This window comes from Trachurus trachurus, assembly GCF_905171665.1.
Source record: "Trachurus trachurus genome assembly, chromosome: 12".
Classification (NCBI taxonomy): domain Eukaryota; kingdom Metazoa; phylum Chordata; class Actinopteri; order Carangiformes; family Carangidae; genus Trachurus; species Trachurus trachurus.
This window is the reverse complement of record NC_139908.1, coordinates 25,516,302-25,533,129: the sequence shown is the minus strand read 5'-3', so window position 1 is coordinate 25,533,129 and position 16,828 is coordinate 25,516,302. Positions and strand designations below refer to the sequence as shown.

Genomic DNA, 16,828 nt, shown 5'->3' with positions numbered 1-16,828 from the left:
TGTCTTCAGCAGCTTTAGTGGCTCCTTTGTAGCGTGGAGCTTAGCAGTCAGACATCCATCACTTAGCCTCTAAGAGACTTGTTACTCCTTTTACTCCCACCAACCCACTGCCCCGCCCCAAACACCAGCTGTGCCTGACACCCCCGCGGCTGACTGGACAGATCTGCGCCCATGAACTTTGTGTCACCTACGGTAACTGGCACATGATCAGGATTGTGCATTGTGTATTGTACATTATGGGCAGACTTGGGTGAGTGATGTCTAGACATTAAGTGTATAAAACTGCAGGGTGATGTGTTGCTTCGGTGCCAGTGAGAAACACAGAACAAGAGGAGGGCGTGTAAAACTGTAGCTCGTTTATCTGATACAAAATAATCAATCAATAATTATCAGTGGATAGACTACTGTAGGCTATATAGACTTGCTCACGTTTGATTGGCTGACTCAGTGCTGACTAACATTGTACTGTGCGGATGGTTCTGTTGTGTTAATTGATGCAGTCTCAGTACTGGTCTCACACTTCTGGACCTCACTGGGAATCTGGGAATTGGAAACTGGGAATCACTGTTTCATTTACACATGCTCTGCTTGTTCTAACCACTGCCACAGAGTGGTGTTAGAAGAAACAAATGTACAAATACAATTCAAAACTTTGATCCTGTTCATTTTAATTATCTTATTACAACTTTTTTTTATTTGTCTCTTGTACTTTTAAAGGGATAGTTCAACATTTTGGCAAATTGGCCCATTGCCATAATCCTTATAGTTTTAGGAGTAGGTTTGTTACCTTTAATTGTCGGTGCAAGCTAACGGCGGAGCAGAGCCGCAAGCTGCTCAGAGCTACGCTACAGAGGCTAATGGAAGTTCTTGGTTTCCCTCATCAAATACACAATTCAACAACTCAAAAATCCTATGAGCCTCCGTAGCGTAGCTCTGAGCAGCTCGCGGCTCTGCTCCGCCGTTCTAAAAATAGCTTGCACCGACAATTAAAGGTAGCCTAACGAACCTATTGCTATGACTATAGGGATTATGGCAATGGGCCCATTTGCCAAAATGTTGAACTATCCCTTTAACTTTACTTTATTTATCTCTCATATTCTGCTCCTTCAAGAGATGTGCAATATATTTGTGTTTGTGTGATGCTGCTGTAACAATTACATTTCCTGCAAAGGATCAATGAAGTATCTTTAACTTTAACTTTAATTATATGAGACATTATAATCAATTCAAGGAGGCACCAACAGAGATTAGATGATTTGAGATTATGGAATCAAAATGACCTTTTCCAAGCGAGTTCCATGTGCAAAGTGTAACCACAACAAAGACAGTTCTTCCAGTTTCACTATGAACACAAGGGACATGGAGTTTTTGCTCTTAGTCCTGGTATGATGGAGTCCACTGAACCAAACTGACACTAGGAAGATTTGGAGACATAAATAAATAAGCATGTGTGCAAACCTCAGCTCTCTGAGGGAGAGGACCACTCAGCCTCTGCTGAACTGGATGCAGTGATGGGTGTCTGAAGCATCAGCAGTAATGAACCTGAGAACAGAGCAGTCAACAGCACCAGGTTTTAGAGTGAAGCCTGAAAGACGACTTCACAGTGTGTGTTCACTATGACTCTGAGATTCAAATCAATATCTTCTATATATCTCACTCTGCACATAGTATTAACTGGACAGTCACCAACAAGACAGAGACATGTCCATGGTGACTCACATGTGTGTGTGATACTATATAAAGAGGTAAGCTGGCCACTGACACAGGCCAGTATGTGGGATAAGCCTCAACCCAACATGATCTGTACATAACACAACTCCAGACTGCACGCAGCCCTACACTTTAATCCACTCATCACTGTTTTATCACTGAAGAACTGCCAGTTAATTGACCTAATGCGCCGTAGCTGAATGAACACAGCAGCTCAGACTGACTGGGTTACACTTTGCATTTCACCGCTTGTTCTTTTAGTGTCCCTACATAACATAATATAACTGCAAACTGTGCAGATGTGCCGTCCTGTCCTTGAGAGGTTCCTTCCTAATCAGTGCGAGATAAAGACCCACATGAGGGGTGAGTAACCGGAATGACAAACGATAGTTAACACCATCTATTAGTCATCTATCTCAAAGACAGCACTCGTTGCGTGTGTGTCATTATCTGTTCACCACAAATCTGTTTTATTTTGTTGTCAGCATTATTAATATGTTTCCTGTTTACCTCAATGAGCTGATCAGAACATGACTCTCACAGCACACACGTGACTTATGACTGTTTGAGCAAAGATAGAAAACACTTTCCTAGAAACTGGCAGTGCCACCTTAAATCAAATCAGATATCAGGCATGAATCATGCAGTTTAGATCATTGTTTTTCAACCTTGGGGTTGGGACCCCATGTGGGGTCACCTGGAATTCAAATGGGGTCGCCTGAAATGTCTAGTAATTGATAAAAGAAAATTACTCATAAAATCCCTAACCCTAACCCTTTTTAACTAATTATTATTCTTTTTAAAAATAAGATTAAAAACACAACACACAATCTTAAACAACTGTATTTTATACTTTCACTTTGACGAGTATAAATTGAGTTCAAATAAAATGCAACATATAAAAATATCTGAGCCGGTGCATCTTGATTGACGGGGTTGCCAGAAATTTGTGATGTCAAAATGGGGTCACGAGCCAAAAAAGGTTGGGAACCGTTTAGATATTGATGTGACTGCAACCTCTTTAACTAGTGAACCCTTTAACTAACTGATCTGTGGGTTTATGCACACATAAAATGTAGTACATCAGAAATCTGGCATTTCCAGGCAAGGCAAATTTGCATATATTGAATACAGAAACCAAATCACCTGGGATTGTATTTTTTTCACTTAGGTGAAGACGAGGCTGGAGTATTAATCAAGGTGTGGTAATTAGTGTTATATTGATATGGGTCCTCTTTAACTTCCTGATCTTGAACGATAAAATTGGCAGAATTTCGACCACACAAGAATACACTTTACAATGAAAGTCATATCGACCCATTCATATGGTGCTTACTGTATTTATTTCTTCCATCACACACACACACTGATGGGACAGTATTTTTGCCGAACAGCAAAATGTCACTCAAGCTGGAGGAGCAAGGGATCAGATCTGTGACCTGCTGGCTGGTGGATGACCTTCTCTATCTCCTGAGCCACAGCTGCCCACACGGGGCCTCTGTTCTGCTCAGAGACGCTATGTCAAAATCTGTCAGGGAGAGCCTCATTTGCAAAATAATTGGGTTTATATTTTGGGTGGTGTTCACAGAACATTTTTGCTCAGGGCCCACAAGCGGATTAATCTGCCCCTTGTAGATAGGGCTTCGCGTTAATGTCAGAGTTAAGGAGAGAACTGTCAATCATCTATTGTAAAGTGCAGCTTATCGGAATGACTTCCAAACAAATTCCTTTTGAGGCCCAGTGAGAAAGAGAAAATGGTTGAGATGGTTGTGCCAGGTTGTAGTTCCATGACTTGGCAGACATAAAGAGTTGTTAGGAGGGTGCCAGAGCAGTTACCCGCTTCACTAGAACTCTAGTATTAGGGATTAGATTTGGACATAAGCCCAGAAATGTGAATACTTGGGAAAACAAAAGGCCTGACCTGAGACTCAGCGTCATGCATGCTTCAGGAGATGAACAGGAAACTACACATTTCTGGAGAAAAGACGATGGAAATGATCAACTGTATTATAAACTATTCTACGTTTAGTATAATTCAGTCTAAATTGTAAGTAAGGCTGAGGTTACAGTGTAGGACGGCTACTGCTCTCCTCATACAAAAATGTAACATTCTAACAGGTATAACATGCTGTGACAATATTAATAATTAACAATAAATTTAATTTATGCAAGTTATAGGCTATTTGTACATGTATACAGCTGCACTGCCATCAACAACACCTTAGACAAAGGAATGGACTCAGGAATGGACTAAATGAATAACCGTTGTTTGTTATTATCTCTGTATATTTGTAAAATGGCTTCTCTTATCACTGAATATAATATCAATATAATCAGACTTTGGGATGGATAGTCAATACAATATAGGCATACATACAGTATATCAACATACATATTTGTATTGGTTAAACAAAATGTAGGCTACATTAAATTGATGTAGGCTACAGTTATTAATAGGGCTGATCGATTTGGGAAATTCTTTGCTACACAAACAATATTTTTTCTATATTATGACCAACACAATATTTAATTAATTTAACATAAATTGGTCTTTCCTGTGCTTTGTTAAACTTACAGGCTTGTTACTCAGCATGTATTAATTTCAAAGTTCTAGGTCTCAAATAGGATATATATTTTATATAGCCTAGGGGTGTAATAAAAAGAATTGTATTGTGGGAAGAGTAGGATCAAGTGTTTCAAGAACATGGGAATCAAAACTATGTGAATGAAGTCACGTCAAACTCGTGGTTTGTTTGCCACCTGGTGGTCATTATCCCTCAGCTCATTTCAACAAGCCGCACTAGCCCACCTGAGCCCTCCTTGTCTCGCGGGATTTTAATAAGCGCGCCTACAGTCAGAGAGAAGTCGGGCAATAGAGTTTGATGGGCAGAGGTACAGAGTTTGATGTAGAAGCTCCACCAAAACTCACAATGACTCACTACCAGATAACTGACACTGAGGCTCTACAGACACAACGGAACCACTGACAGAGCCAGGCGTGCGTAACCAAGCCCCGGTCACACATTTCAACACCGTCCCACATTGTGCGCGACACCGGAAGCTACTTTACCTCTCTACTGTACGACGTTTGATTACCGCAGCGTTGTCTCACAGGCAAAATTAAATCTCATGGAGAGAATAATACCAATCAAAGATGCATCAATGTGTGTGTGAGGCGGTGTGGTGCTCGACCTCTCTCTATGCACGCGCTCAGTTCGCTCGTGACGTTACCGGGGGGCAGCGACAGTAAACGCTCCTCCGCCGCCTCCTGTAAGACACAGCTGAGGGCGAATCGCAGCGTCCACACCAGAATAGCGTTTTCCATTATCTTGTGGTTTTCAAGCTGTCAGAACCTGCTATCGCTCTGTCCCACAACCTGGCCCGAGGAAAAGCCCTCCTCCTGGGAAATGTACCGAAAACTATTCCATTACAGACGTGTACTGTAGTTACCAATTAACAGGATCAAGTCCTCTCATCATGGTGGTTAGCTAACGTTAGCTACGAAGCTAGGTTACTTGGACAATCCTTTCAACTTGCCTGCTGACAGGTTAGCTCACGACAGCTAACTTCGATATGTGAACTCACTAAGCCAAAGGAAAGTGGCGATAAAGGAACTCCCTGCAACTCTCCTGGTTGGTGGGCATTTTGAATTAACGTTTTTCAAATGTTATTTAATTTACTAGGAGATGTTCATTGATTTTTTTTCTTCCAGGGGGGGTGTTACCAGTCGTAGCTAACTTGCTATTAAATTGTAGTAGTATTACTTAGCCGTCGTTAGCTGGAAAAGTTGCTAACTAGCTAAGTAGCTAAGTAAGACATAAATACATAAGCAGAAGCAGTTAGTCGTAAAGGTAATTACCTAATTAGGTGTGCTAATGAATGAAACGTGTAGCAGATACATGCATGGACGGTGTAACAGAGCAGCATTGGTTGACATTTTATAGTTCATCATCCACAGCCAGGTGAGCTGTCTGAGACATGCTGCTGAAGCCTTCAGCTGTTCGGATGTTTATGTTTCTGTCATAACTCACTGACAGCGTTCAAATGACACAAATACACACATACATGATCCTACTTTAATGGGCGTGTCAGCCGGGCCCAATGCTGCCTCGTGAATATAATGTTTTCCACTCACTGAAATACTGACTCATGGATTGTGAACAACTGACAGTTTATCATAGCAGTAGCCACAAACCAATAGCTCTGTTATAACCTAACAGAGCTTACACATATTATTTCTAGCTACAGTAATGGATTATGAAACTGCTAACATTTTGTCAGTGTAGTAAATTTGATATCTCATACACCTCCATAATATCATGCTTGTTTGTTTGAATTGAGGATTGTGATAAAAGCCCAAAGTATCTAAGTTTATAATGATGAAATAGAAGGCAACATCTGTTTCTGGTAAATGTTAGGATGCTTTATTGACAATTGATTTTTTAAAATCAATTATTACATCTATTACAATAATATTAATAATTATATATGCATGATTTCAAAAATAGCATTAACTAATTTTCTATTAACAGCAAATTCAACGACAAATAGCCTACTTAGTAATTCTAATATTTGCATAATGTTATTTGAATAATAATGATTTATACTGATGCAATATTGATCTATAATGACATAGCAAGAGCTCCAGTAGTGAAATTGACATATTTTGTTGTGTATTGGTCTAATATACTATATTGTTTTTAAAGCTTTACATTTAAAAAATGTGAGAGTTCATATAGTAACTAAAGATTCAAATTGCAACCTCATGTCGTCTTGTGTAATGAGCTGAATTGAGACCCATGGTTGTTCCTGCAGGTGTTGCAGGCTGCTCTCATGTGCCCATGGAGAAGGCAGCCTTTGAGGGGTGGCTGGAGACAGTCTCTGCCACTTTCCTTACTCTAAATGACCAGCAGCGCAACCAGTCTCTGGACCACCTCATATCACTAAGTGGTGCTGTCCAGCTCCGTCATCTGTCTAATGGGCTGGAGACGCTGCTCAAGCGTGACTTCTTGCGCCTCCTCCCTCTGGAGCTGGCCTTTTACCTGCTGCGCTGGCTGGACCCTCAGACCCTGCTCACCTGCTGCCTGGTGTGCAAGCAGTGGAATAAGGTAAATACCATGATGCTCCCTGATGCCTGCTACTGCTCATGGGATGCTTCTCTTTTCACTCCCATCACTCGTATGTAGACACAAGAATGAAATATCTAGGAAAACATTAATGAGACGCTCCTTCCTGAAGGCATCATCTGGAACATGAAGGGACATCAATTTCTGTTTAAGGTTGCACAGCTCAATAACCTGGCAGTGCACTTAAAGTGTTCTGCATCACTATGTGGTGGTAAAATCCATATTCAGACCATGTACAGATCAGTTAAGTCAGTGTTTGTAGATGGATTTGATCTGCATTTGTTAATGTTTGCCTCGTGGATGTGTCTGGGTATGGATCTGTATGTCCTGCAATATATATGGAAATAACTAAACACTCCAAGGAAAAATGGGGTTAGTTTTAACTCAATGAACAGTGACTGATTTACAGCATTATATATAACTGAATAGAAATGACACAGATGTATTAATACAGCAGGCAACAACAAGTTAGAATATTGTAAAAAAAAAAAAAAAAAAAAAGCCTAGGCCCTCCCTAACAACCCAGAATGCTAGTTATAGAGTGTTTGATGAGGAAAATATCCACGAATGATGAGATACAGGAGAACATAAAAGTAATCCTATGATTTATTTGTTCACCTGGACTGCAGTTAACACAGGGACGCTATTTTGAATCAGAAAAAAAAATGAGAATACATCATCCAATCAACAACAGATTTTCAAAGACAAAATCTTCTTTTTTTCTTCTTTACAATAGACTTATTTCCACATCCATTAAATAACAGATAAGAAGTGAGAATTGAAGGGGTGGTGGAGGTCACAGAGCAGTGACAGTCATTATGGGCTGTTATTTGACCTTCACTACTCATGGTCTCGGTTCTCAGTGATGCTGCTCCACAGATGACTCTTTACTCACACCAGCTGCATCAGTGTAAAGAAAAAACATTCAAATCCTTTACAGTAGTTTGATGTTGATGCAAATCTGCCCACAGCACACAGCACCACATGCTAAAACTTTCTGTCTAAACTTTAGACAAAGGTCTAAATGAAGTTAGATAAAAAAAATTAAAAAAAAAGACAGTTAGGTACTGATTATAGTTTTCATGTTAATAAATAAACCCATGTAATGTGTGGCACACTGTCACTGGTTTCAAAGGTTGCAGTTAGAGGATGTTTTGATTTGCAAATGTATTGAAATTCTCTGATGTCCAAAACGAAAAAGACAGATCACTGAAAAAAAAAAAAAAAGAAGAAAAGAAAGTGCTGAAATGCAATTTTTGCATTCAAACCCTTTTTTTCTTTGATTGAAATGTTTTTTTTTTGATTGAATTGAAGTTTGTTAACTCATTGAGTGCCAACCACGTATTTTCTTATCTTTCGTTCCCATGCGTTGAGTGCCAAAAACGTAATTTTACGTTTTTTGCTTTTTTTTAAATTATGAAAATAGACACTTTAACACACCTTTATGTGTAAATTTGGGTTGACGATCAAAAACTCATGACGGCTCACGATCTGGAAGTTTTTATCATAACTCGGCTTTTGCAAACCAAGTTCTGCATGTGGATGCAGCGCAGCTGCTCTGCTCTCACCCGCGAGGCTCCAGCAGCTTTTGTTTAAATCAACTTTTGATTGAATAATAAAGACACAAATGTATCTCCATATCAATGAAGACAGTGTTAGAATCTGAACACCAAATATACGAAGCAAAATCAAAGCAGCTTACAAGAACCATGCAGCAGCTCACTGTCTGTTCACCGACAGCGCCACCATGTCTGCCTCCTCACAGGTGATCAGCTCGTGCACAGAGGTGTGGCAGGGGGTGTGTCGGGAGCTGGGCTGGAGGATCGACGAGTCCATCCAGGATGCGCCGCACTGGAAGGCGGTCTACCTGAAGGCCCAGCGGCGCATGATGCAGCTGAAGGACCAGGAGGCCTTCGAGACGTCCTCCCTCATCGGCCACAGCGCTCGGGTGTACGCCCTCTACTACAAGGACGGCCTCCTCTGCACAGGTACACTGACGCTCCGCTTGATCTCAGTGTTGTGCACGTTACTTTGAAAAAGTAATTAGTTATAGTTACTAGTTACCTTCCCCAAAAAGTAACTGAGTTAGTACGTGATAAAAGTAATTAATTACAAGGAAAGTAACTATTGCGTTACTTTTTATAAAATAGAGCAGACCAATTTTATGCTGTTTAGGCTGTTTACACTCCTCAAAACCGTAATTTTTTCCACAGAAAGCTATTCAACACCGAGGGGTTTTCTTTACTTCAAGAAAGCTGACATGTTTGTTAACAGAGCTGTTATACAAAGTGGGGCTTCAAAGTCTAGCCCCAAGTTGAATTTGCCCGGAATTGTCCTTTAAACAGGTGTATTATTTTCTGAAAGGACTTCTTCAGTCAAGTGACGGCATATTTTATTGTCAGTAACGGTAACAGTTTTTTGATCATTCGTTAATGAAAAAAGGAGTGCCGTTATTTTATAACGCCATTATTCCCATCACTGATGACCACTGGGTTGGATCCAAATTATTTTCTCTTTGACAGTTTAAATGTCACGCATGTAAAACAGGTAGATACATCTGTTCGAAGTCAATAATAGCTAAAGCATGTAATTAAAAACAGAGTTAAATGAACCTGCTGCTTTAAGCCAGTGTGGTAGGGCAAGACGACCAGGGTCATGTGATGTGAGTGTGTATGCAGATGGACACTGTGGACAGTGCTGAGCAGGCATCATGTGGAGCTTTCTCAGGATACATGTCCTTTTTCTGTCCACTGCTCAATAAGAATATGGAAACTCAGTATATTTGTAACCAGCTGCACTGTGTGTGCATCAATGTTGCAACCATCTGTGGATGGATGCTGACGAGAAACTCTGCATCTGTGTGTGAGCTCTGTCGTCTTGTGACATCACTCCCAACAGAAAGGCAGACACAGCATTGCTGTTGCTTGTTGATGCTGTGCAGAATGTAATGTAATGTAATGCAACTCTAATTAACCACAGTGATTGGCCAGACTTATAGTGATGATTTAGATATAAACAGTTACCGCCTGGAGTTTCTTTGGTGTTGGTTATCAGTGGAGCAGGAAAACAGTTTTAATTCACAACAACACCATCTTGTGTTTCCCCAGGGTCTGACGACCTCTCTGCCAAACTATGGGACGTGCGCACGGGCCAGTGCATCTACGGGATCCAGACACACACCTGCGCCACGGTCAAATTTGACGAACAGAAGCTGGTAACCGGGTCCTTCGACAACACTATTGCATGCTGGGAGTGGAGCACGGGGGCTAAAATCCAGCAGTTCCGCGGCCACACAGGAGCAGGTGGGTTATCCAGCAGCACGTTTCATAGAGGGAGCTGCAGTGAGTGTGTGTGATCGGATGAAGTGGGAGTGATCCTGCAGCATACACTCTGTAAACTCCATCTGGAAGTTACAATATAATTATTTGAAAACTGAATGAATCAGTTTAAAGGCCCCATGCTGTGCACTTTTCTCTGGGTTTATTTACCTGCTGATATCCCTAACAAGATGTATCATTGGTTTTGAGGACCTGTGATCTGCTTAATATCGTCTATATTGCCCCTTTCTGTTGCCTCTTTCTGGAGTTCTAACAGGCACAGGTCATTTGGCCAATCAGAAGAGAGAATGAGAACCTCTCCTCTGATTGGCTGACTGTTTTAGAGTGGCATGTGGTCGGGCCAATTACAGGCAAGTAACTGAAACCTAAGCTGCATTCATAGAAATTGAAAAATAACAACTGGTCACGGTGGGCGGAGTTACCTTGTGTGTGACATCACAGAAAGGAGGAAGTGCTATCTGCTCGTCTCAAATAGAATGTTCCTACAAATGGGCGGTGTGCGTTTCTCTGTTTATGACCAGTTTGATGCATGGGACAGTATATACGTGACCCAGAGACCTCCCCAAGCATGAAAAAATAACCAAAATCACATTTTTCATGCCATGGGGCCTTTAAAGGGATATTGCCATAATCCCTATAGCCTTAGGAGTAGGTTCATTACCTTTAATTGTCGGTGCAAGTTATTTTTAGATGGGCAGGGCAGAGACATGAGCAGCACGGTATTTTCGCATTTCCCTCATTAAACTAAATACACAATCCAACAACTCCAAAACGCTCTGGTGGACAAGTTGTGACCTGCACATTCACCACGCTATGAAATGATGACATATAATTATGTAACATTACGACACATGAAGCAAATACTCTGAACTACTTTTGCTTTTGAAATCACTCTGCCGAGCAGCCGTGTCTGAAATGTAGTTCACGCTACGCATTTGCCTTGAAAACAACTCCATCTCGTAATGTTACAATATTATCTCATAGCGTGGTGAATGTGCAGGTCACAACTTGTCCACCAGAGCGTTTTGGAGTTGTTGGATTGTGTATTTGATGAGTTTGATGAGGGACAGGTGAAAATACAGCGTGCCGTGCAGAGCTCACGTCTCTGCTCCGCCGTTCTAAAAACAGCTTGCACAGACAATCAAAGGTAATGAACCCACTCCTAAAACTATAGGGATTATGGCAATAGGCGAATTTGCCAAAATGTTTAACTATCCCTTTAATGTTCTGAGCTTTCATTGGTATCAGCAGCTGGTTTTAAAAAGACAACATTGTGTGTGTGTTTAGTCTTCAGCGTGGACTACAACGATGAGCTGGACGTGCTGGTCAGCGGCTCTGCAGACTTCTCTGTGAAGGTCTGGGCTCTGTCTGCCGGGGCCTGTCTCAACACTCTGACTGGGCACACCGAGTGGGTCACCAAGGTCAGCTCACTTTATACACTTGCCTTGAAATGCCTGCTGTCTCATGCATGGAACACCACACTAACACCGAACGTGTTATCGTCTCCTCCGCAGGTGATCCTGCAGAAAAGTGAAGTGGAGTCCGTGGCGCACAGTCCTGGTGACTACATCCTCTTAAGTGCTGATAAGTATGAGATAAAGGTAATAAATTTTTCCTTGTTATTGTCACGTCTGGGCTGTCTCCCCTGAAGGATCCAGAGCAAAACACTGTTTGTCCCGCAGGTTTGGCCTTTAGGGAGAGAAATCAACTGCAAGTGTCTGAAGACGCTGGCGGTGTCGGATGACCGCAGCATCAGCCTCCAGCCCCGCCTGCAGTTTGACGGACGCTACATCATCTGCAGCTCCGACCTCGGAGTTTATCAGTGGGACTTCGCCAGTTTCAAGGTTCTCAGGTAAAGTTGACACGCGACAAAATGGAATGATGATGTGACGAAATTACTCTGTGGCGCGTTTGCATATTGTGTGTGTCTGTTTATGTAGCAGAGGATGTCACAAAGTATAAACAGCACTAACCACAGAAAAGACATGAACATAGCACAGCAGTACAGATATTCTCCCCTGATGTGAACATGGTGGCCCTCGGAGACAAACTGAAGACCTGATGTCGTCCTACACCTCACTTTAGTGACTATAAATCCACTTTTATAAGGTTAGCAAGCTGTATTTAATTGTAGTTTATGAGCTCTGTGACAATAAAGGTTCTTTGTCTTATTTAATTCAGCCCAGTAAAAAGTCACCGGCTCCACATCCCTTTAGTGGAAGGCTGCTCTGTTCATCTCAGCAGATGTCAGACCAGAGGAGGACGAGTTGACCTGGTCCAGGACAAGTCAGAGGCTCGTTGTTAACGTCGGTCACACCAGTTGTTAGCAAAAACAGGATGCTTGGTTTTACACCATAGCAACGTGTGTTGCAACAGTTTTCTGTGTGTGACTGAATAATGAGACACAGACACAAGTGTTGATAAACAAATTATCACTATGACTTTTCCTTCCTGTTGGTGCACCACCTTGGATTATGAGGTTGAGAAGAAGATGTAGAACTTTGCATTTCCGCTTTTACAAAGTAAAACAATGTAAATATACAGTAAACACACTCTTTTCTTGAGATTATTGTTCAGGACATTTTCAGCTGCTACAGTCTGACAGACATGTTATTACGCCGTACACTAATACAACATCTGTCCCATTCATGCTCTGGAGGAGTGTTCTTTTCCAGTTTGTACATGATTGCTTCTTTGTTTATGTTTATTCCTCTCTCACCCCAATAAGTCTGATTTAACAGTGTGCAGTCTATGGCTCTAACGTATCTATGAAATCATCTCTTACATGTTTAGAAATTATGACAAATCTATCAGAACAACGCAAACACCCTCACAGCTCTCTGCTGCTCCTCTATCTGTCACTCAGCAGAGACATGAAGCCTGAAGCCATGAAAACCCTCACGCTCACGGTGCAGTACTGGAAACACTCATCAACTCAAAGTCTCTAGTTTTCTCGCTAGGCACTTATTTGGAAAAGGTCTGAAAAGTCAAACAGAGCTCTGGTAGCTGATCATTTTCCAGGACAACACAAGCTTTTCCAGGACTTTGACTTCATTTTCCATGTGTTTTCCATGACTAAAAAAATTGGTCAAGCATTTTTCAGGTTTTCCAGGACGCGTGGGAACCTGAAACAAAGACCTGAACAGTTTTGTTGGTGTTGCAGGAACAGGACAAATGTGTCATATTCTCTGATAATCTGATCAGACTTGTATGTTGTGTGTTCTCAGGGTGATAAAAACACAGGACCCAGCCAACCTGTCCCTGCTCAGCTACGGCGAGGTGTTCGCGCTCCTTTTTGACAACCACTTCCTGTACGTGATGGACCTGAGGACAGAGGCCATCTCGGGCCGCTGGCCTCTCCCGGCCTACAGGAAATCCAAACGAGGATCCAGCTTCCTGGCCGGCGTCACCTCCTGGCTCAACGGGCTGGACGGGGAAAATGACTCTGGACTGGTTTTCGCCACCAGCATGCCCGACCATAGCATTCACCTAGTACTGTGGAAGGAGAACGGGTAGACGCCGAGCCAGGACGCCAAACAGACAGACTGTGAGGATCTGAGCCGCCGTCACGTGCGCTACGGAGTATATGAACCTGAACAGCCAAGATAGATCATGCATGGACCAAAGCATTTTTATTTTTCTGTTTCTTCCTCTGGACATTAACATGAACAATCACAGATGATGTGGAAGCTGACAGACGAGGAAACTGTTACCGAGACGCTTCGTCCCTGCTCTCTGCAGAAACCTTAAAAACCTCTAACTGGTCTCCTGCACACACACACACACACACAGACAGACTGAGAGAAAACCTGAGGTGCGTCAGCAACAACAAAACAAACACAACCATACAAAGTCTCCTGTGACAGACTTTAAACATGAAAGTGTGTTGAAAGAATGTTTTTGGCAGATTTGCTCTTTGATCAGTTTCTAAACGTGCAGTGAGAATATTTGTAGCCAAACTTTAATCCGGTCCAGTCGTCGGTTGCCAACCTTGGCCACCCGCTGAGCTTTTCTTACCGGGGACGTCGGACACGGCGCCGGCGCTGGTCACTGAGCTGATTTGCAGAAACATGGTTCTCCTGGTAGAAAAAGCAGGGTTTGCCTTAAACACAGTCGCTGTAAATAACGGGAGAAGAGTTTTAACAGACCAGCCCAGATGGAAGCTGTATCCCGGAGCGTCTGCTTAAAGGGATAGTTCAACATTTTGGCATATTGGCCCATTGCCATAATCGCTACAGTTTTAGAAGTAGGTTCATTACCTTTATTTGTCGGTGCAAGCTGTTTTTAGAACGGCGGAGCAGAGCTGTGAGCTGCTCAGAGCTAAGCTATGGAGGCTAATGGAATTTTTTGGTTTCCCTCATCAAACTCATCAAATACACAATCCAACAACTCCAAAACGCTCTTGTGGACAAGTTGTGACCTGCACATTCACCACGCTATGAGATAATAACAGAACATTACGAGACAGAGTTGTTTTAGAGGTTAATTCATGCAAAACTGCTGATGCACATTCCCGTCTGGGGAAGTTTTTTGGCAAGCAGTCTCTGCATTTACCTCAAAAACATCTCTGTCTCGTAACGTTCTGTTATTATCCGTTGTCAACGAGAGCGTTTTGGAGTTGTTGGATTGTGTATTTGATGAGGGAAACCAAGAAATAAAATGAGCTTCCGTAGCGTAGCTCTGAGCAGCTCGCGGCACCAACAATTAAAGGTAACAAACCTACTCCCAAAACTCTAGGGATTATGGCAATGGGCCAATTTGCCAAAATGTTTAACTACCCCTTTAAAAAAAAAAAAAAGCGGTGTGGTACATCGGTTGTGTACCACATAAAACATTGTGAGGTTTCATGTGATTCCACTAAGGGACGTCTGGTTTAAATGTCGGCTTGAGAAATGTGATGTGCCTTTTCAGTTCGTTTGGTGTTGCAGACTAGAATTCCTGGATAAACTCCGGCACGTTGCAGCGAGGCGACGCCGGCGTTGTAAATCAGACTTTTATGTTGAATTTTTTTTCCATATTTACTGTGCTCTAACAGTCTGAGATGTCTGTAATTTTATAGCTATCTACCTGACTTGACTTGCTCAGTGAAATTGCTTTTATGAAATCATTGACTGTGTTGAACATCAGGTTTATTTTTCTAAAGGCCTCAATGCACTGCACAGCAGAGGAAGCGGCTCCACGCGTCGTTGGATCTGTGCGAAATGACCATTTTACACTTGAGAAGAGAATTCGGAACGGATGGTCGCCTCGTTCTGTGCATCACTTTTAACGTCATGTCTGCAGAAGTGAATCTCTCTCCCGCTGCCTGCCTTCACTGTGGCAGGACACAGGTCACAAAGATCAACATGTATTCATTCATATGCACCAAACCTCATTTATGACACGTACGTTCTTCTTGTACTCAGACTGTAACTCGTCTCACTCACAGATAATTGTACCCAGCAGATGTACAGACTGTTCTTAGTTTAATCTAATTAAAACCACCAAAATACTGTATCCTGTACTGTTGTCTGACCACTGTACCACAGCCTGCCCCCCCCTCCCTCCCACCCCTCCACCCAGCAGCTCTCAGCTGAAAACACAGTCAACGTCATTTGTATATAAAGTGACAACAGAGGAGAAATGTGGCACATACAGTACAAGCTTTTGTTGATGAGTCTCTTCATAGTGACTGCCATTACTTCCAGGCGCTGTACAGTGTTATTTCACGAGGCTCTTTGGTCAGCTGCACCCACCTACGGTCTGCTTCAATACTACAGTCTTTCAAATAAATCAAAGTAGCAAATGCGCCCTGTTGTATCTGTATTTGGTCGTCCAGACACCATGGCAACCAGACAATGTTATTTTTGTCAGCTGTCAGATTGGTGATTGGTGTGTGCCAGTACTAAGCACTCTGATGTGCATGCATGCTACCATGGATATACATATTTACATACATGCATACATATATATATATATCTATAGTATGCATAAGAATATGTGTGTATGAGTATGGGGCTGTATGTGTGCACAAGAATGTGTCTGCGTTCGTGTACACAGCTCTGTATATGAACATGACAGTGTGTGTGCGTCCATGAGGGGACACATCAACCACCAATACATAAGGAAGAAGGAGTGATGACACAGGTGGAGGTAAAGTGCATGACAGTGGTCAGGGCTTCTCAGGCTGTAGCTGCACACTCTGCTCAGTGGGGATCAAAAATGTAGGCCTACTGACCTCTATAGCTATGAAATAGTACACACACACAGGTAACTTGACGTGATAACAGTTTGGATATTAAAGGGGAACAATGCAAGTCTGGTTGCTGTTCCTCTGTTTTGCTAACCCTCCTCTTGGCCATGTGCATTTGTTTTTAACGAAGCCGGCAAGAAATTAATAGGATAACGCCATTTATCATATACAATGTTATCACGTGTATATTTATGTAGTCTTATCTGTCATAAGAAAAGAGATTACGGTTACGGGGCACGTTTGTGTCGTGGAGAGCAGAGACGAGAGCTGGGACACCGGGTCGGAGGCTCTGATCTTACAAAGTTGGTTTTCAGCCAAGAGACGCCAGGTGGAAGGCAGAGAGCCTCCATCCTCCCTGGAACAAGTTAAGTCATTTATTTAACCAGCACTATTACTTAATTAAGGTAACAAATCTAGCATAG

General features: G+C 42.3%; 1 protein-coding gene across 1 annotated transcript; it reads left to right on the top strand.

Annotated features, from left to right (window-relative positions):
• The first annotated feature begins 5,056 nt into the window (after window positions 1–5,056).
• Window positions 5,057–13,778, top strand: fbxw2 (F-box and WD repeat domain containing 2). Its single transcript, XM_083983789.1, has 8 exons — window positions 5,057–5,342; window positions 6,526–6,818; window positions 8,602–8,824; window positions 9,944–10,138; window positions 11,462–11,595; window positions 11,689–11,775; window positions 11,857–12,026; window positions 13,402–13,778. The coding sequence occupies exons 2-8, from the start codon at window positions 6,552–6,554 to the stop codon at window positions 13,688–13,690; spliced, it is 1,365 nt and encodes a 454-aa protein (XP_083839915.1). The 5' UTR covers window positions 5,057–5,342; window positions 6,526–6,551; the 3' UTR covers window positions 13,691–13,778.
• Window positions 13,779–16,828: the final 3,050 nt, after the last annotated feature.